The 24434-nt window shown below is 45.7% G+C and overlaps 2 protein-coding genes and 1 pseudogene across 4 annotated transcripts in view; 1 reads left to right on the forward strand and 2 right to left on the reverse strand.

Moving 5' to 3' along the window:
* Positions 1-232: 232 nt before the first annotated feature.
* On the reverse strand, positions 233-15014 carry NOA1 (nitric oxide associated 1). Of its 3 annotated transcripts, XM_036335044.1 has the most exons (7): positions 13860-15013; positions 12619-12783; positions 11487-11692; positions 7471-7602; positions 6254-6370; positions 3523-3643; positions 233-2811 (listed from the first exon to the last, which is right to left on the reverse strand). In XM_036335044.1, the coding sequence occupies exons 1-7, from the start codon at positions 14980-14982 to the stop codon at positions 2609-2611; spliced, it is 2067 nt and encodes a 688-aa protein (XP_036190937.1). In that variant the 5' UTR covers positions 14983-15013; the 3' UTR covers positions 233-2608. The 3 variants fall into 3 exon arrangements, with proteins under 3 accessions (XP_036190937.1, XP_036190946.1, XP_036190956.1); XM_036335053.1 differs by lacking the exon at positions 6254-6370; XM_036335063.1 differs by lacking the exons at positions 6254-6370; positions 7471-7602 and having other exon boundaries at positions 13860-15014.
* Positions 2911-3052, reverse strand: LOC118662466 (annotated as a pseudogene).
* Positions 15015-15435: 421 nt separating the features above from the next.
* Positions 15436-24434, forward strand: part of POLR2B (RNA polymerase II subunit B) — a 63738-nt gene continuing 54739 nt past the window's right edge. The window contains exons 1-2 of the mRNA XM_036334994.1: positions 15436-15774; positions 19198-19270. Of these exons, the coding sequence (XP_036190887.1) occupies positions 15756-15774; positions 19198-19270 (92 nt within the window). The 5' untranslated portion in view covers positions 15436-15755. The remainder of the gene's footprint in view (positions 15775-19197; positions 19271-24434) is intronic.

Consider the following 24434-nt stretch of genomic DNA (forward strand, 5'->3'; position numbering starts at 1 on the left):
TCATTCCTAAATGATGTTAAAGTATTAGACTTGAACCATGTCCTTCCCACTACAGGGCATCAGTGGGGCAGACACAACGGAGAGACAGAGAGCAGGCAGAGGTGCTCTCTATTTGAGTCACATGAGCCTGAAGTCTTGTTTTTAATGTTTAAGCATTACTCTTTGACAGCTGAGAGAAAGCAATCCCCAAGGGAGGAGGAAAGGCGCCAAGACAAAATGGAACAGTCTGAGAAAGAATGGAAATGATTCTATTGCTCCATGAGGCAGAGCCAAGTGGGAGGGAAGCCAGGGTAAATGATCAGAGGCTGTCTACGAAACAGCTCTCCCAGCACTGGGCGCCTACTCAGTGAGGCCATAACAACTCTGCCATGGCTGGCACAGCTGAAGCTCCTAGTTAGTCATCTGCAGAAAACTAGTCTTGATCTCCATTTTGAAGAAGTGTCTGAATGATCAAAAAACACAAGCGCATAAGTGTGCATCTGCACTCCACTTCTTCTCGGTGGCCATGGGAAGTGAGTGTCGCAAGTATCAAACAAATTTAGACTTTGGGGAACTACATGGTAAAGCTCTAAAGATCCATATGGCTTGCCATTTATGGTGACTAAAAATACAAAATGTGTTAAACTTAATTTTGTCTCAGTAACTGGAAAAAATGGTGCTGTTTAAAGGGGGAAAAAGGAGGTGTAACTTTTAAAAATAAAGCTTTGACTTGAGCCATGCCAGTGTGTCTCTGTGGTTGAGCGTAGACCTATGAACCAGAACCAGGAGGTCACGGTTCGATTCCCGGTCAGGGCATATGACGGGGTTGCGGGCTCATTCTTCAGTGTGGGGCGTGCAGGAGGCAGCCCATCAGTTGATCTTTCTATTTCTCTCCCTTTCCCTTACCCTCTGAAATCAATAAAAATATATTAAAACAAAAAAACTTCTGAGTTTAATATTACATTGAAGTTATAAAGCCCTTTAGTGGCACATACTTTGTCCTTTTAGGTGTCACAAATACAAAGAAGTGACATACTGACCACCACAGGCCTGCAGAGCCAAGTAAATGACCTAATATAAACTTGCTTCCTAGTCACTCAAAACAACCTGTTCTGTGGAAGTGAGGGGGCTGTCCTGACTTAGCTTCAATGATTACTGATTCAAGGGAAGTCTTTATACTCTGACTAATGGATTAAGAAGTATCAGTAAACTGACTAAAGCTGAGAAACCAATATAGTAACAGAATTTTCTTAAAGCACAATCCACTGTGGAACAGCTGAATAGGCAGCCGTGATCTGGGCTGCATTAGGTTGGCAGAATATGAAGTAAATTAATACCAGATCCTAGCAGAAGTCCTTGACTGTCTAGGCATGGATCTTTTTGTGTGAGGTTTCAGAACCACCCATTTCCTGCCTTTTTACTGAGAATCATAAAAGGTTCAGACTGAGAAAAATCTGCTCTTTCCTCACTTTATAGGTGAGAAAATAACTAGGGACACAAACTTACTTAGTAAACTGTAATGTTTGAAACTCCTAACAAAGCACCTTGGAACATTATAGTACTCACTTTGAAACACAATGGGAGTGAGGGCTACAAAGTTTTACAAGTTGCATCTTATTCTAAGAGGCCTTAGAGAGAAGGGGGCTAGAGGATACACATTGACAGAGAACATTATGCTAAATCTGAGTCAAGAGAAAATTCATGGATCTGACTGCAATTCAGGCCAATGTATCCCACTAGCATTTACTCAACTTCGGGATCTGGGACTTGACTTGCCAATTGTTCATTGTATTTAGCTAGGAATAATGAAAGGTATAAACTTCTGATTAATGTAATGTTATACAGTATACACAAATGTTAAAATGGTTATATTCTCTGACCGTTGTAGAATAGACTATGGTTGCTAGAAAGATATAACTTGAATCCTTCTGTACCTAAGATTTTTCAGACACTTTTAATTCATGTCAGGTAAACTTCCGCTTCTTCTCCAGTGTCCATTCTCCCCTTCAGTAATAAAAATCTGAAATGGTCCCTATTTCCCTCTACATCTCCCAGCTCTCTTGTGGATGGGTATGGCAATGTGACTGTTGACCCACCAATGGACTGTGTGAAATGATGGATGCAACTTCCAGGTCTTGCCCGCCTGTTTTAAGCAGGGAAGCTGCCGGCTCTTCATCTCTGTCCCTCTTCCCTCTCACTGGAAAAGGATGGCACTTGAACAAACACCAGAGACCTACAGATGGAAGCCACGGAGTATTCCACCAGTTGGATCCTTGGATGACTACAAGGTGCAGAGCCACCTGCTCACTTCTATCTTACTTTGGAGAAACTGATTTTCTGTCACTTTTGCCTATGCCAATTGCTAAGTGGAACTCTCATTCAGACTCCAAATAAGGAATGACATCTGGTCTCAATAAAAAACAGTAGTGAGAGAAACTTGAATGTAGCAGAACTCCTTTTTAGGCATATTTGGGTCACACATGCATACACACACCCTTCAAAAAACAACTTATAGTTACAAACTCAATACAAATAGGCACAGTTCTGAGTAGTTAAAAGGGTGGGCACAGGGGAGCTTGATTATAGCTCCATAGTTAATACCAGCGTGAGCAAGGCCAACTCCATATTTTCACCCGTTTTTCTTCTTCTGCAGATTGCACACAAGGGAAGGAAGCTTCTTGGTTTTATAGGCCACAGTTCCTTTGATGCGCTCTCCTTTGATGTTAACGATATGTGGCAAGAGAGGTGGCCGGACCGTCAGCACTGTTCCTTGAGGTGTATAGCCTCGGAGATGTAGTCTGTCTTTAAACTGAGGTGTTACTGCAACCCAACCTATGCAGGCATGCAGCAGAACACAGAATGGTGTCAGCAACTATCCTTCCCCTTGGCCCCGCGCCTCCACTGCCGCCTCCCCGCCCCCCCCCCCCCCCCCGCCCCACTATCACAACTATGCAGTTGGGTTTCCCACATTTGGGGAAATTGTAGGGGTCAGCACATCTAGAGTGCAATGGATAAGCCTCGCCCTAGGAAGACCACCTTTGTGATCATGGTATCTCCCCTGCCAGGTATATTAACAACTACCTTATTGAAAACACTAAACTAAAGCTTCAAATTGAGCATGGAGGAGGCTACTGTTCTTTCACGCTGTATTTTAAAAACGCATACCATGCATTTGTGAAAAGGTACAAATTTATTTTTGGAGAAGGTTGCATTATCTAGCATGTTCCAGTAGAACAGTCACCTTATGTTAGTTAAGATACATTTCTAATAAAAAAGGCTACTTTATTCATCTTTTTAAAAAGTGCTTGGTGCCCTGTCCAGTTTGGCTTAGTTGGTTAGGCATCATCCTGTGCACCAAAAGGTTGCCAGTTTGATTCTAGGTCAGGGCACATGCCTGGGTTTTGGGCAGATCCCCAGTAGGGGGCATGCAGGAAGCAGCTGATCCACATTAATGTTTCTTTCTCTTTCTCCTTCTCCCTTCCTCTCTCTCTCTCTAAAATCAATAAAATATATTTAAAAAAAAAGTTCCTGGTATGAAATTACCTGCAGAGGAAAACTTGATGTCAGCCACTGCTTCAGGTTTCCCAAGTCCTTCTTCTAATGTAATGTCTTCAGCAACAAGAAGAGGAAATTCTGCCATTCGCTCTTTTCCACCCATTGGAACCTTTCGTTGAGATAAAATGAAGATGTTTATAAGTACAAATTAAATACCCTATAACTCTAATATAAAGTAAAGCACTGATAAGGTAATTCTGTACATGATCAAGAATAAAATCCTTTAAACATTAATGGTTGAAAAAGACCCAAATCACTTCTAGTCAAATGAAGAGCACAGGAAACCTATAGTTCCCAGTGCCAAAGGTCACATGTGGATGGTAACTCCTGATAGCAGGATCTACTTTATTAGTTTACCCTATTTTTACAGCCCTCTATACAGCTCTACAAAGAGTAATGATGGGCAATTAAGGCAACATCTTTCCAAATACTTTAGCTCTTAGAGGCCTGGCTACCCACAAAGATTAATCCCTGCCTCATGACAAGTCAAGGGTACACATATAAGATTCAGCGTCTATGTTTATAGATGTTTTCATGAATTGGAAGTGACTGGATAGTAATCCTATCTAATAATAGACAAACATGGTAATTGACCGTACCTCCAACACACTTACCATTGGCTAATCAGGGCGATATGCAAACTAACTGCCAACCAAGATGGCGGCCGGCAGCCAGGTAGCTGAAGCAAACAGGAGGCTTGCTTGCTCCAGTGATGGAGGAAGCCAAGGTTCCCCGCTTGCCGCTGCCGGCCTCTGAGCTGCACTCTAAGAAACAATGTTGCAATTATACAAGCTAAACAAACCCCAGAAACCTGCTTTCAGCCAGCCAGACCTAAAAGCTGGAGCTGCAACAGTGTTTCAATTATAGAAGCCAAACTAACCCAGATACTTGCTTTCAGCAGCCTAGGCCTCAGAGCTGGAGCCGAGCCTCAGAGCTAAAGCCGGCTCTCAGTTCCAGTGACAGCCATAGAAGGTAAATAAATCCCAGAATAAAAAAAAAGAAAAAGAGAGAGGTTGGGAGCTTCAGTCACCCGCCAGCCTGAAAACAGCCCTCAGCCCCTCACCCAGGCTGGCCAGGCACCCCAGTGGGGACCCCCACCCTGAAGGGGGTGTGACCAGCTGAAAACAGCCATCATCCCCTCATCCAGGCTGGCCAGGCACCCCAGCAGGACCCCCACCCTGATCTGGGACACCCTTCAGGGCAAACCAGCCGGCCCCCACCCGTGCACCAGGCCTCTATCCTATATAGTAACAGGGTAATATGCAAACTGATCCTAAGAGCAGGACTGGGAATGACTGGTTACTATGACACACACTGACCACCAGGGGGCAGACGCTCAACGCAGGAGCTGCCCTCTGGTGGTCAGGGCGCTCTCACATGGGAGGAGCTCTGCTCAGCCACAAGCCAGGCTGATGGCTGCCAGTACAGCGGTGGTGGTGGAAACCTCTCCCGCCTCCTCAGCAGCACTAAGGATGTCCAACTGCAGTTTAGGCCTGCTCCCGCTGGCAAGTGGACATCCCCCGAAGGCTGCTGGGCTGCCAGACGAGTGTCTGATTGCCATCTTAGGCCCAATCCCCCGGGAGCGGGCCTAAGTCAGCAGGTGGTCATCCCCTGAGGGGCCCCAGACTGCGAGAGGGCACAGTCTGGGCTGAGGGACCCCCCCCTCCCGCAGTTCACAAATTTTTGTGCACTGGGCCTCTAGTCTATATATATAAAAGCCTAAGTGACCAGCCAACCTGCTGACTGTCCAGTAGCTATGACGCGCACTGACCACCAGGGGGCAGAAGCTCAACGCAGGAGTGGAAACCACAGGCATGGAAACATGGAACAGACTGATGAATCACAGAGGGAAGAGGGGAGGGGAGAGGGGAGATCTTATGTGCATACTAGAGGCCCGGTGGGTCCCTCGGTCTGGCCTGCGGGGATAGAGTTGAAACCGGCTCTCTGACATCCCCTGATAGGTCCCGGATTGCAAGAGGGTTCAGGCCAGGCCGAGGGACCCCACTGGTGCACGAATCCGTGTACCGGGCCTCTAGTTTATTAACAGATGTCTCTATGTTTAGCACTAGGGAGATAAAGATAGATGTAACAGTATAGTCCCATCCCCCAAGGAAATCAGAAGGTGGAAATAACAAGTAATCCAAGTGCAAGGTAAGAAATGTCGTGAGAGGCATATATTATGTATTCTGGTTGTGGAGGCAGTACTGCCATTTTGGACCAGGTAATTCTGTGTTGTGAGGGGCTGTCCTGTGCACTGCAGAATGTTTAGCATCATCCTTGGCCTCTAACCACTTGATGCCAGTAGCACCCCCCCGGTTGTGAGAAAATCTGTAACTTCTCTTCACTCAGCATTATCCAATGCAACTTTCTGCAATGATGTGACTACTGAGCAGTTGAAAAGTGGCTAGTGCAACCGAAGAACTAAATTTTACATTTTATTTAATTAATTTAAATTTAAGAGCCACATGTGGCTACCATATTGGACAGTGTAGTCTAGGGAAAACACAGCTCAGGAGCTATTCTAGGATCAGTCCAACATCCCTTTCCTTACAGGGCGCACTTCACTTCATAGCCAAATCCTCAAGGAGAACAAGGTGAGGGGAGAGTTAGCTGATGGTATAACAAAGATGATTCTAACAAAGGCTTTCTTAGCAGAGCTGTGGGACTATCAAGGTGTATGCTAACCTAACCATGCAATCATCAGAGTGTGTCGCCTCACCTTGAGTAATATATCACCTGCGTGCTTCTGATATATAGTATCTGCCTTCTCCAAGGAGGTAATGTGCACAGGAAGGAAGTTGGAAGCCACTACTGTAAACCAAGCTGACTGACTTCCCTTAAGAAAGAAAGAAGTTATTTTACACAATGAAAAACTTGCAAAAACAGCAAAAGGCACAATTAAAAAACAACAACACAGCTCCCTTATAAGTACTGGTAATAAAACTATATTAATGCCTAAGAATAAGGGTACAATGTGGCAGAAGCTGTGCATTTCAACAACTGATGTAAAACCAATTCCTTCTCACAGGTTCATTGATAATTGTTTAAATAAATGGTAATTTTATTAAAAACAAAGGGAAATACTGTCTGCTTCATCTGTCCCTGTTTAAAAAATTATCTTTCTGTGAGCTTCAAAGAAATATATACGGGTTTTAAGTGTGTAAAGATAAATTTCCAACAAATTATGAACAAACACCAAACCCAAGAAATGTACTAAAGCAATGGCCTGCAAGTTGCAAAATGTGTTGTTGAACATATCCATGTTTCACTTTCCTTGTTCGGGGAGCACTTCTATAAATACTCTAAAATCCCCAGAATGATACTATGAAAACCCAAACAAAACCATATATAAAAGCATACATAACATGGGACATAAAGAAGTGTGGAATTTATTTAATGCATATTAAGCCTGTACTTACTTAAAGGTTTGACCAATGATTTCCCTGTGAAACAATACCACAGATGGGGCAGTATCTTTTCTTAATGCTAAGCTGTATGGGGCCTGAGCATCCTATTGAAGATATAGTTCTAAGCCCAACTACCATATTCCCCCCACCCCCTATTAATTTTACCAAGTTTTTAGAATGAGCATTTTAAAAAAATAGAATAGTTTATCAATGCCCACATAGTCATGATCAGCATTTTGTCAGTCTTGTTCATAAATCTGCTTCCTTGAAATAAATCTGAAAACTGTCACTTTTTTTTAAATTGATTTCAAAGAGGGAGAGGGAGAAAGAGATAGAAACATCAATGATGAGGGAGAATCATTGATTGGCTGCCTCATGCATGCCCACACTGGGGACCAAGCCTGCAACCCAGGCATGTGCCCTGACCGGGAATCAAACCATGACTGCCAGGTTCAAAGGTTGATGCTCAACCACTGAGCCACACCAACTGGGGACTAAGTAACTTTTTAATGATACAGACTTCCCTTACCTGCAGAAAATCTATGCGTCCTAAGGCACCCAAAAATAGAACCATTCCAGGTTTAAGCACAAAAGTTCTTGGAATAATGGAGTGTGTTGGCAAGACAATATTCACTTCTTTTTCTGTTAGAAGTTTTAAAATCTGTGAAGTAAAGGGTAGATATTTTGAAAGAATTACTTTTATGGAAAATACATGATTTACCTAAGAGATAAACAGTGATGAAAAAAATATTCCAGACTTCACAATAAACCAAAGTATGTCATAATTTGCTGCACATAAAATTTATTCATTCTTTCCATCAAAATGAATTAATTTACTAATGGCTCTACTCTCGTTTCACAACTGAATCTTGAGTAATGACAAAATAAATTTATGAGTGTGAAATTTTCTTTCTTATGTCAGTAGAATCCCCCTAATGTCAAAATTGGCATGAACTGAAAACAGTGATGATTCAATTCCAAAAGAGCATAAATGTTCTCACCATCAAGGCTTATAGGGATGCAACAGTTTTCAGCTAAAGGTAAGGTAATAAGTTATCTTATGTCCTAGTGGCTAGTATGTGCGAATTAAATGCAAAATGGTTACAGCATTTTAGGAACAGGTAAAGAGCTTGAACAAACTCTTCCTAAATTCTGGTCTTTAGTTTCCTAATTTACCCCAAATACTCAGCAAAAAGTGGCTCCTAAGAATGAAGAGTTCCTTAATAGACTAGAGAAAACAGAAAAGGAAAGCCAGGAAGTACAATATCCTAGTAAGATTTAAGGAACCAAAATTTGATTTAACAAGAAAAAGAATAGGGAAGGTAAAAAAATGGTATAAAAGAAAACTTTTGTGAACTTGCTTAAAGAAATAGAAATTATGTGATACCGTCCTGGCTAGGTGGCTCAGTGGTTGAGCACTGACCTTTGAACCAGGAGGTCATGGTTCATTTTTCAGTCAGGGCACATATCTGGGTTGTGGGCTCCAGGCCCAGTATGGGGTATGCAGGAGGCTTCTGATCAATGATTCTCTGTCATCATTGATGTTTCTATCTCCCTCTCCTTTCCTCTCTCTCGCAACTAAAAAAAAAAAAAAAAAAAAAAAAGCCATCTGTAGTAAAGAAACCTTTAAACACTTTTTAGACCCTAAGATTTCCATAAGACCTTCATTTCACAACAGAATTTCTTGGTTTGCTTTGGGAAACTGTTTTAAGGCATCAAATAAATTAATCAATCAACTGACACTAGAAGCAAAGTACCTTAAACACCTTAAAGACCCTTTATATCTCAACACTTGAGGGTGGGATTCTGCTGGGCTAGAATATTTAGCAAATTCTTGCCTTTCTGACTATTTGACAAGAAGTGTGTATGACTAAAGTAACTGCTATCCTTGACCTGATTCTAAAAGGGAAACATGAGGTGAAGTTATTGTGATAATACCATTCTGAGAATGAAACTCTTAAGTAACCCTGATAAGGCAAAGGAAGGAAAAGTACCTAAGAAACCAATGTTGTTTCACAGGGAGATACAGAGATAATTAGGTGAATTAGATACTGGTCAGTAACCAGATTCAAATAGATCTGCAGTAAGGCTGTATCCTGGCTGTACACTTGAGTCAATGAATGAATGATGATCATTCATGATGAGGATCAAAACTGCAAATAAATAAAAAGTTGTGAGACTTAAAAAGTATGTAGGATATAGGTTGAATTTAATGAGATAGGATCAAAGCTGCTCAGGAGATACCAAGGTTGAATTAAAAAGATGTACAAGGGGCCCTAGCCAGTTTGCCTCAGTGGATAGAGCATTGGCCTGCTGCCGGAAGCCGGTCCATCCTTGCTGCTTGACACAGTCGCTGCAGGAAAGAAACATCTGCACAGCATATGTTTCAAGGGACCTGGCGTATATAGCATACTGTTCTTAATATGTTTGCTCCCCTTAGCGCTGTGTGTTTTAACCAAGGTCACCTCTCCAAGAAAGGTTGTTTCCCCAGGTAGGAATTTTTCCCTGAAGTCAGGGAGGGGATGCCTCTCCTAGAAAGGTTGTTTCCCCAGGTAGGAATTTTTCCCTGAAGTCAGGGAGGGGATGAAACTCCTTAACTAAGTGCCAGGCGGGTAGTTAATCACTACAAACAATCATGCTTAAGCTACATAATCTTTACTCCCTGGAATGGAGATAAGAAATGCCCTAACCTTTGTAATAGAAATTGACAGGATTAAAATCAACTGGTATAAATACGGATGTAACAAGACAATAAACAGCAGAACTTCGCTGGAGATCCAGACCAGAACTTGGCTGGAGATCCTGGTTAGAGATCCTGGCTAGGCTGCTGATCAACTGAACGCTGTCTCCGTGTCCTTCCTTCTTCGCCGACTCCGTCTACACCTTTGGGAACCCCTGGACCTGCTGGGGTTGGACCCCGGCAGCCTGCAGACCAAAGGGTCCCAGGTTTGATTACAGTCAAGGGAAAGTACCCTGGTTGCAGGCTCCTCCCTGGCCCGGACCCTGGTTGGGCATGTGCAGGAGGCAACCAATAGATGTGTTTCTCTCACATCCACAGCTCTCTGTCTTTCTCTTTCTTTTCCACTCCCTCTAAAAAAATAAAAAATAAAAAATAAATCAATGAGGAAAAAAATGTACAAGGGCAAGACAGGTAATGTTAATCCTGTTCTAAATTATGCTGAAATGAGGGCACTCATACAAGAAATTCCATTCTTTTTATTTTTTAAATCTTCACCTGAGATGTTTATTGACTTGAGAGAGGAACGGGGGCAGAGAGAGAGAAAATATTGATGGGTTGCCTCCCATACACAACCTGACCAGGGATAGAACTTGCAACCTTTTTGGTGTATGGGACGAGGCTCCAACCAACTGAGCCACCTGGCCAGGGCAAGAGAAATTTCATTCTTAGTGTCATAATCTTAACAACAAAAACAAATTAGAAAACATTCCGAAAGGGGCCTGGTTGATGAATAGCTTATCTCTCAGAGAGAACATATGTAGAAAATAAGGACAAATAATCTGGATTATGTCAGCATAGAAAATATTCAATGTTTGTTGGATGAACTAATGAAAGAATAGAGGAAGAGATAGGACATTATATTTTAACATATTTCAAAGCTTTGAGGAGCAATGGGTACAAGTTATAGGAAGACTGTTCAGCTCAATACAAAGAGCAGGTCAAAATCACACAGGTTACCCTGGGCGGCAAGGTGACATTGCCTCAGCTGATGAGGAGTCACTCCTCACTTCAGTTCAAGCTGGGTGCCCTCTGATGGATGTTATAGAGGTACTTCAAGCATGGAATAGGTGGCTGGACTGTAGTAATATTTATAATTTTGTCCAACCTCAAAATCTAAGATTCTATACATGTCTCCCTAACTAAGGTAACAAGCACAATAACACAAGTAGGGTGTCAGCAGTGAAGCCCAACAAATTAAATATAGAACTTGATGGCATATAGTTTCATCCCTGAACCATTTCTATGAATGAATCAGAATTGAGTCTATCATGAAAGTATATCTCCTTTTTTGTGTTCTACCAATTAAGACAGTACTCATGGAATTGAAAGTTAACGTTCCTATAGTCCAAGTGCCCAATAGTTGATGAGTGGATAAAAATGCTGTGGTACATTTACACCATGGCATACTACGTGGTTGTAAGAAAGAAGGAACTCTTACCCTTTGTGACAGCATGGTTAGACCTGGAGATTATTATGCTAAGTGAAATAAGCCATTTAGAGAAGGACAAATATCACCTAATCTCACTTATATGTAGAATCAAAAGAACAATATAGAACGAGAGGCATAATTAAAAAGAATAGTCTGACAGATCTCAGAGGGGAGGATGGGAAGAGAGCAACCAAAGAATATATATGCATATATGCATAACCCATGGGCACACACAATAATGTGGTGAAGGCCTACTGGGAAGGGGGGTGGGGCAGGGTAGAGGGAGGAAAAGGGTGGAGAAAATGGGGGACATCTGTAACAATCAACAAGAGAAAGAAAAGAAAATTAATGTTTTTAAAACACATCAAATACATACACAATTTTCCTTTGTAATTCCAGGGGTGTCATAAAACCAGTGGGCATCTTTCACATCTTCTGGGGTCAGTTCTACTTTTTTGGTGGATTTATCTGTAACCATAACAGGTTCATTTCCCATGTCATAGGCAAGTGAATCAGCATCAAACTCAAAGGCAGCTTCATTCTTTTGTTCTTCTGAATACAAGAATGTTCTTCCAACTCTTCCTAGAGTAAGTTATATTGGAATAATTAGTTACTCCTTTAAAGCCTTTGATTCCAGACAGATAATTCTTATGTTTGCATCAAACAAGTTACTAGAACTATGAGCTATAAAAGTGAGACTACAATGATATATAGCTTTGATTTTTTTAAAAAGGCAGTGGGAGTGTGGGAGGTAGAGACATGGAAGCATCGAACACTGTCCAACGGGACGGGGGTGGGGGGTGGGGGAGGGGAGTTAAGAGATCAACCAAAGGACTTGTATGCATGCATATAAGCATAACCCATGGACACAGACAGTAGGGAGGTGAGGGCTTGTGTGGGGGCTGGGAATGGCTGGGGAGAGGTCAATGGGGGGAAAAGGAGATATATGTAATACTAAACAATAAAGAATTTAAAAAAAAAAATCATCAGGCCCTAGCCAGTTTGGCTCACTGGATAGAGCTTTGGCCTGGGGACCAAAGGGTCCCAGGCTTGATTCCGGCAGGCTCCTCCCTAGCCCGGACCCTAGTCAGAGCTCATGCAGGAGGCAATCAATTGATGTGTTTCTTTCACATCAATGTTTCTCTCAGTCTTTCCCTCTCTCTTCTACTCTCCCTAAAAGTCAATGGAAAAATATCCTCGGGTGAGGATTAACAACAACAACAACAGCAGGAGTCACACTCTTGCATTGATCAAGTGTGTGCCTGGCTGTGTACATCGCATTTGAGGGAAATTACTGTAAATCAAACTGTTTTTAGTAAATGAAGGTTGAAAAGAGATACCAAGGAAAGGGAGCATCTAATTTACAGCTGCTGCATGGAGTCAAAATTGTACTGTTCTGCACGGAGGGGCCGTATCTTAGTGGAAATGCTTTTACTGCTGTATTTCAGGTTGCTCAACAAAGAATTGTAGCATAGACCACATAAGAGTTTCTTGTAGAAGATGCTTACCTACTACATAACCATGCTTTTTTAAGAGATTAAGTTGTTTTTTTTCTAGCTGACTAAGATCTTCTTCAGCTTCAGCTGCATATTTTTTCAGCCTTTTCCCCCTTTCAAACATTCTGTACGGAGTTGGGTTGCAAATAGGAAACTTCAGAAGGTTTAGTGTAGTGCCTGAAATACCAAAAAATATATTTTAATAAAACTGCACAAGGGAATATGGGGCAGAAAAGTAACATTTCTGAGGAGCTACACACTGAATTGGGTACTGTGATTTATTTCGCTGAACTTCATGACAAAATTATTCTTACTTTATAGATGAGGAAATAGGTTCAGAGACTGGCTTGCAGGCTCAACCAGGATGTGAATCCCAAATCTGCAGATCTGATTTTTTTTCATTTTCACATACTACCATCTTACATAAAAGCACTTCTGTGAAGAGTTCAGCCCAAGTCCACAACAGGTAAGTTAAACACTGATTTCGAAGGAACAAATGAGGCAGTTTTGTCAAATGTTAAATACAAACAGGGTCATAAAAGGACCCATTTTGTCATTACAGAAGTTTGTTAAAACCATAAAATCAAGCCCTATCCAGTTTGGGTCAGTGGATGGAGTATTGGTCCATGGACTGAAGGGTCTCAGGTTCAATTCTGATCAAGGGCGTGTACCTCAGGTTGCAGGCTCAATCCCCAGTCCCAGGTCTGGGCTCATGCAGGAGGCAACCAATCAATGTTTCTCTCACAGTGATGTTTCTCTCTCTCTCCCCACTCCCTTCCACTCTCTCTAAAAATCAATGGAAAAATATCCTCGGGCGAGGATTAACAAAACGAACACACCACAAAATGGACATTTCTTTCAACAAAACCACACGTCATACTGCATTAGTGAATTATTCAAAGGTTAAATGTGTAGAGTATACTGATCACACGAATAAACTCAAGATAGTGGAGGTAGGTTTAGAAAGTCCAAGGACTGCCATGTACACATCCAAAGTAAAGCTCCAGGGGAAACCTCAAGGAGAGCAGGGACTTTGCCGCCTGGTTTATCTCTAGTGCCTGGAACATAGAAGAGCTCCATAGACATTTCTATTAGAAAATGACTGCAACTACTACATTTCCAAGCACTACGCTGACACATAAGAGAGGAGTTATTAAAATAGGGAGAGAATTATTAACGGGAAGGCTACAGACAGCTCCTGGTGGACATTAAGCAACTCAGAAAACGTAGGGGGCGGACCCCCTAAAGCTCACCAGGCCAAGAGGAGATGGTGGCTCGGTCAATTGCCTCGGCACCCTTGGCGATGCAGTAATCCGACTCCAGGAGGGTGTTGAAGAGAGTAGACTTGCCGGCGTTGGTGGCGCCCACCAGGTAGACGTCGCCGCGGTAGCGCCAGGAGCGCTGCAGGGCGGAGATGAGCTCTTCCACTCCGTACCCGGTCTTGGCGCTGATCAGCCGCACGTCCCGGAGGACAGTACCGGACTTGGCCGAAGGACTCGAATTCTCTTCCCCACCAGGTGGCCCGCCCCGGCCGGGGGCCCGCTGGAGCCCGGCGCGGACACAGTCGTCCCACAGACGCTCCCGGAGCCGCTGCAGGTAGCCGGGGGCGTCCTGGGGCAGCAGGTCCACCTTGTTCCCCAGCACGATCAGCTGCTTGGCGCCTACCAGCGCGGGCAGGTCGGGCAGCAGGGCGTCGGGCAGATCGAGCAAGTCCACCATGTAGAGCACCAGGGCGGGCCCGGGCCGCCGCAGCGCGGTGCTCACCAACTGCAGGTACTGCTCGCGGCTCACCTGCAGGCGCAGGGCGCGCCGGTGGTGCACCAGCAGCCAGCAGCGCTGGCACACGGTCCGCGCCAGCCCGTCGGCCTGCGCCCTCGCGCTCAGGAACTTCTCGCTGGGCAGGTAGCCAGGCAAGCCGGGGTCCTGGCAGTGCAGCTCCGCCCCGCAGCCGGAGCAGTTCAGGCCGCTGGACGGCACGGTCGGGTCCGGGTGCCCTACGACCCGGTGCACCCGGAGGCTGGCGCGTAGCTTCTGCTGCCGCCGCTCCTCCCGCCGCTGTAGCTTCTGTCGTTCTTCCTCTTCCTGACGCTGATGCAGCTGCCGCAGCTGCCTTTCCACGGTCGGAGTGGGCTCCGGCTCCGGGACGTATTCGGGGAACAGAAAATGCTCCTCCATGTCATCCCTTCCTTCGGAACCCGCAGTCGCCGTCGGGCCACGAGGAAGCCCAAGTCGCAGGCCCGATGCGTGCTGGGTGGAGGTGGCGGCCGCGCATCTCCTCTCGAGGAGCGGCTCCCGGAGGCCATGGCGCGCTGCCGTGGAAGCTAATCCCCGAAGTAAATGCCAGAGCAGTCCGCGGGTGAGGCCTGCAGGCAGCATGGGGAACGTGGCCCCCGAACCAAGGGGCGGAGCCAAGTGCGCGCACGCGCACTGAACCCAAGAGGCGCGGGCGTGAATGCTGACTAAAGCCCGGGACTACCACACGCTGTCATTAGTCAGCCGCCACACTTCACTCCTCCTCCTGCTCCTAATCCCGTTAATTCTCGCCATCAAGGCTCCGAGGCTTGAGAGCCCGCTTAAAGCTGCGACAAAGGTTCCAGGATCTAGATTGTGCTAGCCGGATTAAAGAGGCTAGTAAAGGTTTTGTCACTTTCAGGCTTCCTCAACGCGCCACCGCTGGCACAACCCGCCAATAGTCACGTTTTAAAAAGCATTGATTTTTGGCTTTAAAAGTGCAAAAACTAGAGCATTAAATGCCGCGGATTTACAGCGAAATTTAAACTGTTTATTAAATATTGGATTTCTTTTTTTTCAGGTGTCATTATTTGTGTAACAACATTGAAAACCAAACAAAACCTTCATTGGCTGGATCCGATCCTTAGACTCTATTTGCGGTCCCCACAATCAGCCATAGGAGGCGTTGGCCCACAATCTGCGCCTGCGCATTTCTAACCCTCACCGCGCTAACCTACCAATTGCGCATGCGCGAACCTTACGTTGGCTTTGTAGGTGGCCTTCGGCGGCAGACGCAGGGTGTTCTGGGAACGCCGGATGCGGAAATCACTTTGTCTCACGCTCCAGGTGCCGGCGGTTGCTGCGGGCATTTTTGTCTGTGATTTCCAGCGTTAGGAGTTCGGGGACCATTTGCCACGATGTATGACGCAGACGAGGGTAGGTGACCGCGGAGACCCATCTCAGGGGGGAAACCTGGGGAGCTGGGCGAATTGAGGATTTGCAGAGTCCCCCCCAAGCCGGCCACACAGGTGTCCCCGGTCTTGTTTCCCTCTTACCCCGGGTCGGGTCGGGAACGAAGCCGGGATTGCCAGAGGCAGAGGGTGCAGGGAATGTAGCGTTAATGTACCCGGTCAGGGCGACTCTTGTTTTTTTCACTGCTTGCTTCTTGATGAATCACACATGCTACTTTCTCGTATTGAAATAGCGAGCAGAACCATAAAGTCAAAATCCGTTTTGACTTTGTTTGCAGTAAAGGGCTCTTTTAAAAATTTCACTTAAGGCCAGAGTTAATGGGTTAATTGAATACAGTAGTTGACTTCTTGAGCATCAACCTGTTCCAGACAACCTGTGCTCTGGGGGGTGGGGGTGCATAGTGTGTGTGGAGGGTGGGGGTGGGAGTGGGAGGAGGGGGGTCTAGTTTGGCATTCCTTCATGCTGTCATATGTCTAAGTAATCTGTCTTAAAAGATGGCCTTTAAATTTCCTCTTCCCACAAAAATGACACAGCTAACTGGGCCATCTGTCTTTGTTTTTTCTTTTCACATATATTTGTCATGTCTAGTGTGTTTTCATGGGAATTTCTAATACTCCCTCTTCCATTCTCCACAGCTACTATTTCAAACTTTGTTTTCTTCTGCCTCCCAATGCTGTGGCCACTCCTCACATTTCTTCTTTATATATATATATAATACATACATATATATATGTATGTATGTATATATTTATGTTATTGATTATTTTTTTACAGAGAGGAAGGGGGAGAGATAGAGAGTTAGAAACATCGATGAGAGAGAAACATCGACCAGCCGCCTCCTGCACACCCCCCCACTGGGGATGTGCCCGCAACCAAGGTACATGCCCCTGACCGGGTTCGAACTCGGGACCCTTGAGTCTGCAGGCCGAGCTCTATCCACTGAGCCAAACCGGTCAGGGCACTCACATTTCTTCTTATTCCCTCCGCTACTTCATGGAGAAAACAGACAAAAGCTTAAATTCTACTGATTCAACTTCTGTCTCATTTATATCTGAGTCTAGAAATTTATTATCATTATGACAGTCTCCTTTCTTAACTTCTATCTCAGTGGAAAAGAAATCCAGAAAAGATTTTTTAGCTTTATTTTTTGAGTAGGTAATATATTCTTGTGTCTCACAAGCCAGAAAATATAAAAAAGGGTCCACCACCTTCCAGTGTGAACCCCCCTCACAGCAGGTAGCCACTGTCCCTCGATTATTTTTTATGTTTTAAGATATATTTTTATTGATTTCAGAGAGGAAGGGAGGGAGACAGAGATAGAAATACCAATGATGAGAGAAAACCACTGACTACTTCCCGCACACTCCCTAACGGGGATTGAGCCCGCAAACCAGCATGTGCCCTTGACCAGAATCAAACCCAGGACCCTTCAGTACGCAGGCCGACACTATCCACTGAGCCTATAAACTGGCTAGGTCTAGATACCTTTTTCTTACCCCCCTCTCCTTGTGTACCGTAGGGATCAGTAATATTAGTTTATTTAAGAATTTATTAAATAACTTTATTTTAGATATGTATTCAATTCTGAATCCAGAACTCAGAATATAAAAGAAAATACAGTACACTTACTCTTAAACATAAGAAGATGAGAGTTATGTTAGAGGATCAGTGCACACTGATTTTTCAAGTGCCCTGTTCAAATTATAATTGCTGTATAATTACCCCAACATTTGGCTGCCTAAAAATTAATATGTTTATGGAGTTAAGTGGTCAGGAATTTGGGTAGAGCATAGTAGGAATGACTTGTCTGCTCCATGTCAGTAGTTCACCTGGGAAGATTCAAAGGCTGGGTGTTGACAGCTGGATGATTTGGAGTGTTTACTCACGTGTCTGGCACTTAGCTTAACAGTGATGGCGAACCTATGACACTCGTGTCAGAGGTGACACGCGAACTCATTTTTTGGTTGATTTTTCTTTGTTAAATGGCACTTAAATATATAAAATAAATATTAAAAATATAAATCTTTGTTTTACTATGGTTGCAAATATCAAAAAATGTCTATAAGTGACACTGCACCAGAGTTAAGTTAGGGTTTTTCAAAATGCTGGCACACCAAGCTCAAAAGGTTCGCCATGACTGGTTTAGAAGGACTGAAGGACTTGAAGTGCTGACTGGAGCATCCGTAATGATGCCCAAATCAAGTAGCCTCTCCACATGATTTGGGCTTACTCACAGTATACAGTTTTAGAGTACTAGGACTTAATGGCAGTTAGGGCTCCAGAAGAAAGTGTTTCAGCAAACAAGGCGGAACAACACTGTCTTTCTGACCTAGTTTCTAAAGTCACATAACGTCGCTTTAGCTGCACTGTCTTAGTTTTGGGAGAGTAAAGAACCTGCCCAGATTCAAAGGAAGGAAACATAGCTGGTGTGGTTGGTGGTTGAGTGTTGACCTATGAACTAGGAGGTCACTTCGATTCCTGATCGGGGCACATACCCTTATGGTGGGCTCCATACCCAGTAGGGGATGTGCATGAGGTGGCTGATCAGTGATTCTCTCACATCATTGATGTTACTATCTTTCCCTTCCTCTCCCTTCCTCTCTGAAATCAATAAAAACAAACAAACATATATATAAAGGGAAGGAAATATAGACCCCTATATCCTGTAAAAAAGCTTGTGAAATGGAAGATATGGTTGTGGCCGCCTTTGGAAAATACAGTTTGTCATACCTGTACATGTGTGAAATGTTTCTGTGATGGACCACCCCACCTTAAGCTATTGTTCAACTACTGGAACCCTTTTCTGTCTCTGCACCTTCATCTTTGACCCCAGTCTCTGAGGACTATGAGCTTGCTCCTAGTTACCTGCATAGATTCTATTAATGAATAGAATGGGAAGATGGGAAACTTACAGATTCACACACTTATGCTGAACCTTTGTAATGAGGCCTCTTTGTATATTGGGTGAATACCTGTGTGATGTACACCTATGTGTACATAGATGTTTGCCCATGTGTGTTATTCATTACAATTTATGTAATGTAATTGAAATTTTAGAATAGTGAGGTAGAAGGATTGCTTTTTAAAAAATAAGTTTTTTATTGATGTCAGAGAGGAAGGGCGAGAGATAGAAACATCAGTGATGAGAGAGAGTCATTGATTGGTTGCCTCCTGTGTGCCCCCCACTGGGGATTGAGCCCGCAATCAGGGCATGTGCCCTGACTGGGAATCAAACTGTAACCTCCTGGTTCATAGGTCGACACTCAACCACTGAGCAACACTGGCTGGACAAAAGTATTACTTTTTATTTAGCAGATAACATCTTTGCAGCAAGATGTTAATTAGCATTTTTATTCCAGATGAGTACAATATTTTTGTTTCTTGCAGATATGCAATATGATGAGGATGATGATGAAATCACCCCAGATTTGTGGCAAGAAGCATGCTGGATTGTAATCAGGTAACTTTTAAGGCTAACCTGAATAAGCTCTAAAAGGCACTATAACCAATAAAGGGATTTTCTACTTACTCGGTTCTTGAAAATTAGCTGTTCTGTATTATTGTGCTATATGAGAGCCAGTTTCTTATTTTATTTATTTATATTTAACTTTAAGTATTTTGGACTTACAAAAAGGGTACACAATGAATTCATGTATATACGTCACCTAAATGTTAACCCTATACTATATTTTCTTTGCCTTTTTTTGTCTCCATATTTTTTTCTGAAACATTTCATAGTAAGTTGCAGACATAGGAACATTCTTTTACATAAATCATCAAAATCAGGAAATTAGTATTAATATAATAATCTTATTTAATCTGCAGACTTTACCCAAATTTTGCCATTTGTCTAACTAATGTTGTTTATAGCAAAATAATTATTTTTCTGATTCTGGCTATAACCTAGGATAACATATTGTGTTTGTTTTTCATGACTTATTCTTTTCTCTCCTATAATCTGAAACAGTCTCATTTTTTTTTGACCTTGACATTTTTGAGAAATATAGGACAGTTATTATTTCCCATTCATTCATTCATTCATTCATTTAAATATGTTTTTATTGATTTATTTTAGAGGAAGGGAGAGATAGAGAGAGATAGAAACATCAATGATGAGAGAGAATCATTGATCAACTGCCTCCTGTACACCCCCCCACTGGGCATTGAGCTTGCAACCAGGGCATGTGCCCTGACCAGGAATTGAACTGTGACCTCCTGGTTCATGGGTTGACACTCAACCACTGAACCACACTGGCTGGGCCTGGCCAGTTACTTTTTAGAATGCCCCTTAGTTTGAGATTTGTGTGATAGTTCCTTATAATTAGGTGATTACTTTTGGTAGTAGTGATGCTCTGCTCTGGAAGTACTATATTAGGAGGCACATGATGCCTATTTGTTTAATTATTGGTGATAGCAATTTCTTTTTTCTTTATTTTAAATGGATAAAGTTACAATAGGTTGTGTTTCAACCCAAATTCCCCTAACTTAAGTGTAATTAAAATGTAATGAAACTCGGGAAGAGACCTTACATATAGATAAGAAAACTAACTTTTATATACACACACGCACGCACGCACACACGCACGCACACACAACACACACACTAGAGGCTCAGTGCACGAATTCGTGCACCAGTGGGGTCCCTCATCCTGGCCTGTGGACATTCCCCAAGAGGTCCTGGATTGAGAGAGGGCACAGGTCAGGCCGAGGGATCCCACCAGGGCACGATCAGGGCTGGAGAGGGACTGCGGGAGGGCTCCAGGGCGTGTCTGACCAGTCTGACCCACTCCAGATTGGCCAGACCCCAGCAGCAAGCTAACCTACCAGTCAGAGCATATGCCCCCTGGTGGTCAGTGCATGTCATAGCTACCGGTAGAATGGTCACTTAGGGTTTTTTATATATATACTAGAGGCCCAGTGCACAAAATTTGTGCACTCGGGGGGGGGGCATCCCTCAGTCTGGTCTGTGCCCTCTCGTAGTCTGGGACCCCTCAGGGGATGACCACCTGCTGGCTTAGGCTCGCTCCCTGGGGCGATTGGGCCTAAGATGACAATCATACATCCCTCTGGCAGCCCGGAAGCCCTCAGGGGATGTCCACTTGCCAGCCTAAACAGGCCTAAACTGCAGTCGGACATCCTTAGCGCTGCTGAGGAGACAGGAGAGGCTCCCACCACCACCACTGTGCTGGCAGCCATCAGCCTGGCTTGTGGCTGAGCAGAGCTACTCCCATGTGAGAGCGCCCTGACCACTAGAGGGCAGCTCCTGCATTGAGCGTCTGCCCCCTGGTGGTCAGTGTGTGTCATAGTGACCAGTCATTCCCAGTGGTTCTGCTGTTAGGGTCAGTTTGCATATTACGCTTTTACTATATAGGATAGAGGCCTGGTGCACGGGTGGGGGCCGGCTGGTTTGCCCTGAAGGGTGTCCCGGATGAGGGTGGGGATCCCGCCTGGGTGCCTGGCCAACCTGGATGAGGGGATGATGGCTGTTTTCAGCTGGTCACACCCCCTTCAGGGTGGGGGTCCCCACTGGGGCACCTGGCCAGTCTGCGTGAGGGGCTGAGGGCTGTTCAGGCTGGCGGGTGACTGAAGCTCCCAACCTCTCCTTTTTTTCTTTTTTTTTTATTCTGGGATTTATTTACCTTCTATAGCTGTCACTGGAATTGAGAGCCGGCTTTAGCTCTGAGGCTCGGCTCCTGGTCTGAGGCGTGGCTGGCTGAAAGCAGGTTTCTGGGGATTGTTTAGCTTCTATAATTGCAACATAGTTGCTTAGAGTGCAGTTCAGAGCTGGGCGGCGGCAGGAGGGGAACCTTGGCTTCCTCCATCACTGGAGCAAGCAAGCTTCCTGTTCGCTTCAGCTGCCTGGCTGCCGGCCGCCATCTTGGTTGGCAGTTAATTTGCATATCACCCTGATTAACCAATGGGAAGTGTGTCAGAGGTACGGTTAATTACCATGTTTGTCTCTTATTAGATAGGACTAGAGGCTCGATGCACGAAATACGGGCGGGGAGGGGGCGGGCCCATTGCCGGGCCTGCAATGATGTCAGCATCCCTCACCAGGGACTCCGGCCCGAGGATCCTCCCCTCCCTTCCTTCGGTGTGGACTCTGCCTTGCGTCACAGTGAGTACCACGTTCATCGCCGTGGACTCTGGCCCAAAGCCCCTGCCCTCCCTCCCTCCTCCCAGCCAGAGTGCAAACACTGGGCTGGCATCAGTATAAGCCCAGCGTTACTTGCCGCAGACTCCAGCCCAAGGCCCCTCCCCTCCCCTCCCTCCACCCAGCCGGTGCACAGACCCTGAACATCCCTGGAGGCCGACTCTGGGAGCCCAGTGTCCCTTGCCACAGATTCCAGCCCCAGGCCCCTCCCCACCCCTCCCTCCACCCAGCTGAGGCATAGACGCTGGACATCCCTGGAGGCGGACTCCGCGAGCCCAGCTTTGCTCCTTGCGGACTCCGGCCCAAGACTCTTGCCCTCCATTTCCTCCGCCCGGCCGGTGAGCAGATGTTGGGTGAGCAGATGGTGGGCTCGTGTCGCTGCAAGCCCAGAGTTCCTCACTGTGTACTCCAGCCCGAGGCCCTTCCTTTTCCCTCTGCCCAGCCAGGGCGTGGACTCTGGCCCGAGGCCCTTCCCCTCCCCTCCTTCCATGCGGACGCTAGGCTCATGTCACTGCGAGCCCAGGGTCCCTTGCTGCGGAATCCGGCCCGAGGCCCCTCCCCTTCCCTCCCTCCACACAGCCAAGCCAGATGCTGAGCTCATATTGCCCGGCTTCTGGGTCTTCCCCGGGGCCAGGCTGCCTCGCCCGGTTAGGGGGCTGGGGCCAGGGCCCACAGGCAGCATAGCTCACGTGCTGTCGCCGGCCCCGCCTTGCCGTGTCCGGGGCCGGGGCTGGGTCCCGCAGGTTGCATGGGTGGCCGCTGGCCCCTCCTACTGTATGAAAATTAGCCACCATCTTTGTTGGTTAATTTGCATATTGTGCTGATTAGCCAATGGGAGCGTAGCGAAGGTATGGTCAATTATTCTGTTTGTGTATTGTTAGATTAGATATCTACACTGATAAAAGATAAACATGCAAATTGACCCTACCTTCGCTACGCCTTAAGATACTCTCACCAGCCAATTAGAGCGACTATATGCAAATTAACCCAACCAAGATGGCGGCTGACAGCCACGGAGCTGGAGCGAATTGGAGGCTTGCTTGCTCCAGTGATGGAGGAAGCCAAGCTTCCCACCTGCCGCCGCCCAGCTCTGAGCTCCACTTAAAGCAACAAAGTTTCAATTATAGAAGGTAAATAAGTCCCAGAAGAAAAAATGAAAAAAAAAAGGAGAGGCTGGGAACTTCCGTCGCCGGGGGACTTGGCCAGCCTGAAAACGGCCCCCAGCCCCTCACCCAGACTGGCCAAGTACCCCAGTGGGGGCTGCCCACCCTAAAGAGGGTGTGGCCAGCCTGAAAACAGCCATCAGCCCCTCATCCAGCCTGGCCAAACCTCCATGGTGTGAGGGTCCCGACTGGGGGGGGGGGGGGGGGGCTTGACCAGCCTGCAAACAGCCATCAGCCCCTCACCCAGGCTGGCCAGGCACCCCAGTGGGGACCACCACCCTGAAGGAGGTTTGACCAGCCTGCAAACACCCATAAGCCCCTCACCGAGGCTGGCCAGGCACCCCAGCGGATCCCCACCCTGATCCAGGACACCCTTCAGGGCAAACCAGCCAGCCCCCACCCGTGCACCAGGCCTCTATCCTATATAGTAAAAGGGTAATATGCAAACTGATCCTAACACCAGAGCGACTGGGAATGACTGGTCACTATGACACACACTGACCACGAGGGGGCAGACGCTCAATGCAGGAGCTGCCCTCTGGTGGTCAGTGCACTTTCACAGGGGGGAACTCTGCTCAGCCACAAGCCAGGCTGATGGCTGCCAGTACAGCATTGGTGGTGAGAGCCTCTCCTGTCTCCTCAGCAGCGCTAAGGATGTCCAACTGCAGCTTAGGCTTGCTCCCCGCTGGCAAGTGGACATTCCCCGAGGACTGCCGGGCTGCCAGAGGATGTCTGACTGCCAGCTCCCTGGGGGATCGGACCTAAGCCAGCAGGTGGACATCCTCCAAGGGGTCCCAGACTGTAAGAGTGCATAGGTCGGCTGAGGGACCCCCCCCCCCCAAGTGCACAAATTTTTGTGCACCGGGCCTCTAGTATATATATAGATAGATATAGATATAGATATCTCTTCGTTGATTTCAGAAAGGAAGGGAGAGGGGGAGAGAGAGAGAGAAACATCAATGATGAGAGAGAATCATTGATTGGCTGCCTCCTGCACACCACACTGGGGATTAAGCCCACAACTCGGGCATATGCTCTGATCTGGAATCGAACCAGTGACCTGGTTCACTTGAGATGCTCAACCATTGAGCCACACTGTCCAGATAAGAAAACAAAATCCTAAGTAATAAGGTAACATCCTGCTCTGTTAGGATGTAAAATGCTACAACTCTGCTGTCATCAGACTGACAGTTGCTTTGTATGAGTAACATGATGATGTCTCTTTGATCCCCATCTGCTCCACGATGCACATCTTTTGGTTGACACTTTCTCCCTTTTCAAAGAACACAGGCTTCTGACATTTTTGC

The sequence above is a fragment of the Myotis myotis genome, unplaced genomic scaffold, assembly GCF_014108235.1.
Source record: "Myotis myotis isolate mMyoMyo1 unplaced genomic scaffold, mMyoMyo1.p scaffold_m19_p_1, whole genome shotgun sequence".
Classification (NCBI taxonomy): domain Eukaryota; kingdom Metazoa; phylum Chordata; class Mammalia; order Chiroptera; family Vespertilionidae; genus Myotis; species Myotis myotis.

Bases quoted from the DNA above. Each gene is read 5' to 3' on its own strand.
- NOA1 (XM_036335044.1), bottom strand. From the start codon at position 14,982: ATGCTGCCTGCAGGCCTCACCCGCGGACTGCTCTGGCATTTACTTCGG. The intron at 11,693-12,618 runs GTAAGCATCTTC...AACTTACTCTAG, and splicing joins AAAGCATGGTTATGTAGTAG to GAAGAGTTGGAAGAACATTC. The intron at 6,371-7,470 runs GTAAGGGAAGTC...TTCTTTCTTAAG, and splicing joins GACGCATAGATTTTCTGCAG to GGAAGTCAGTCAGCTTGGTT.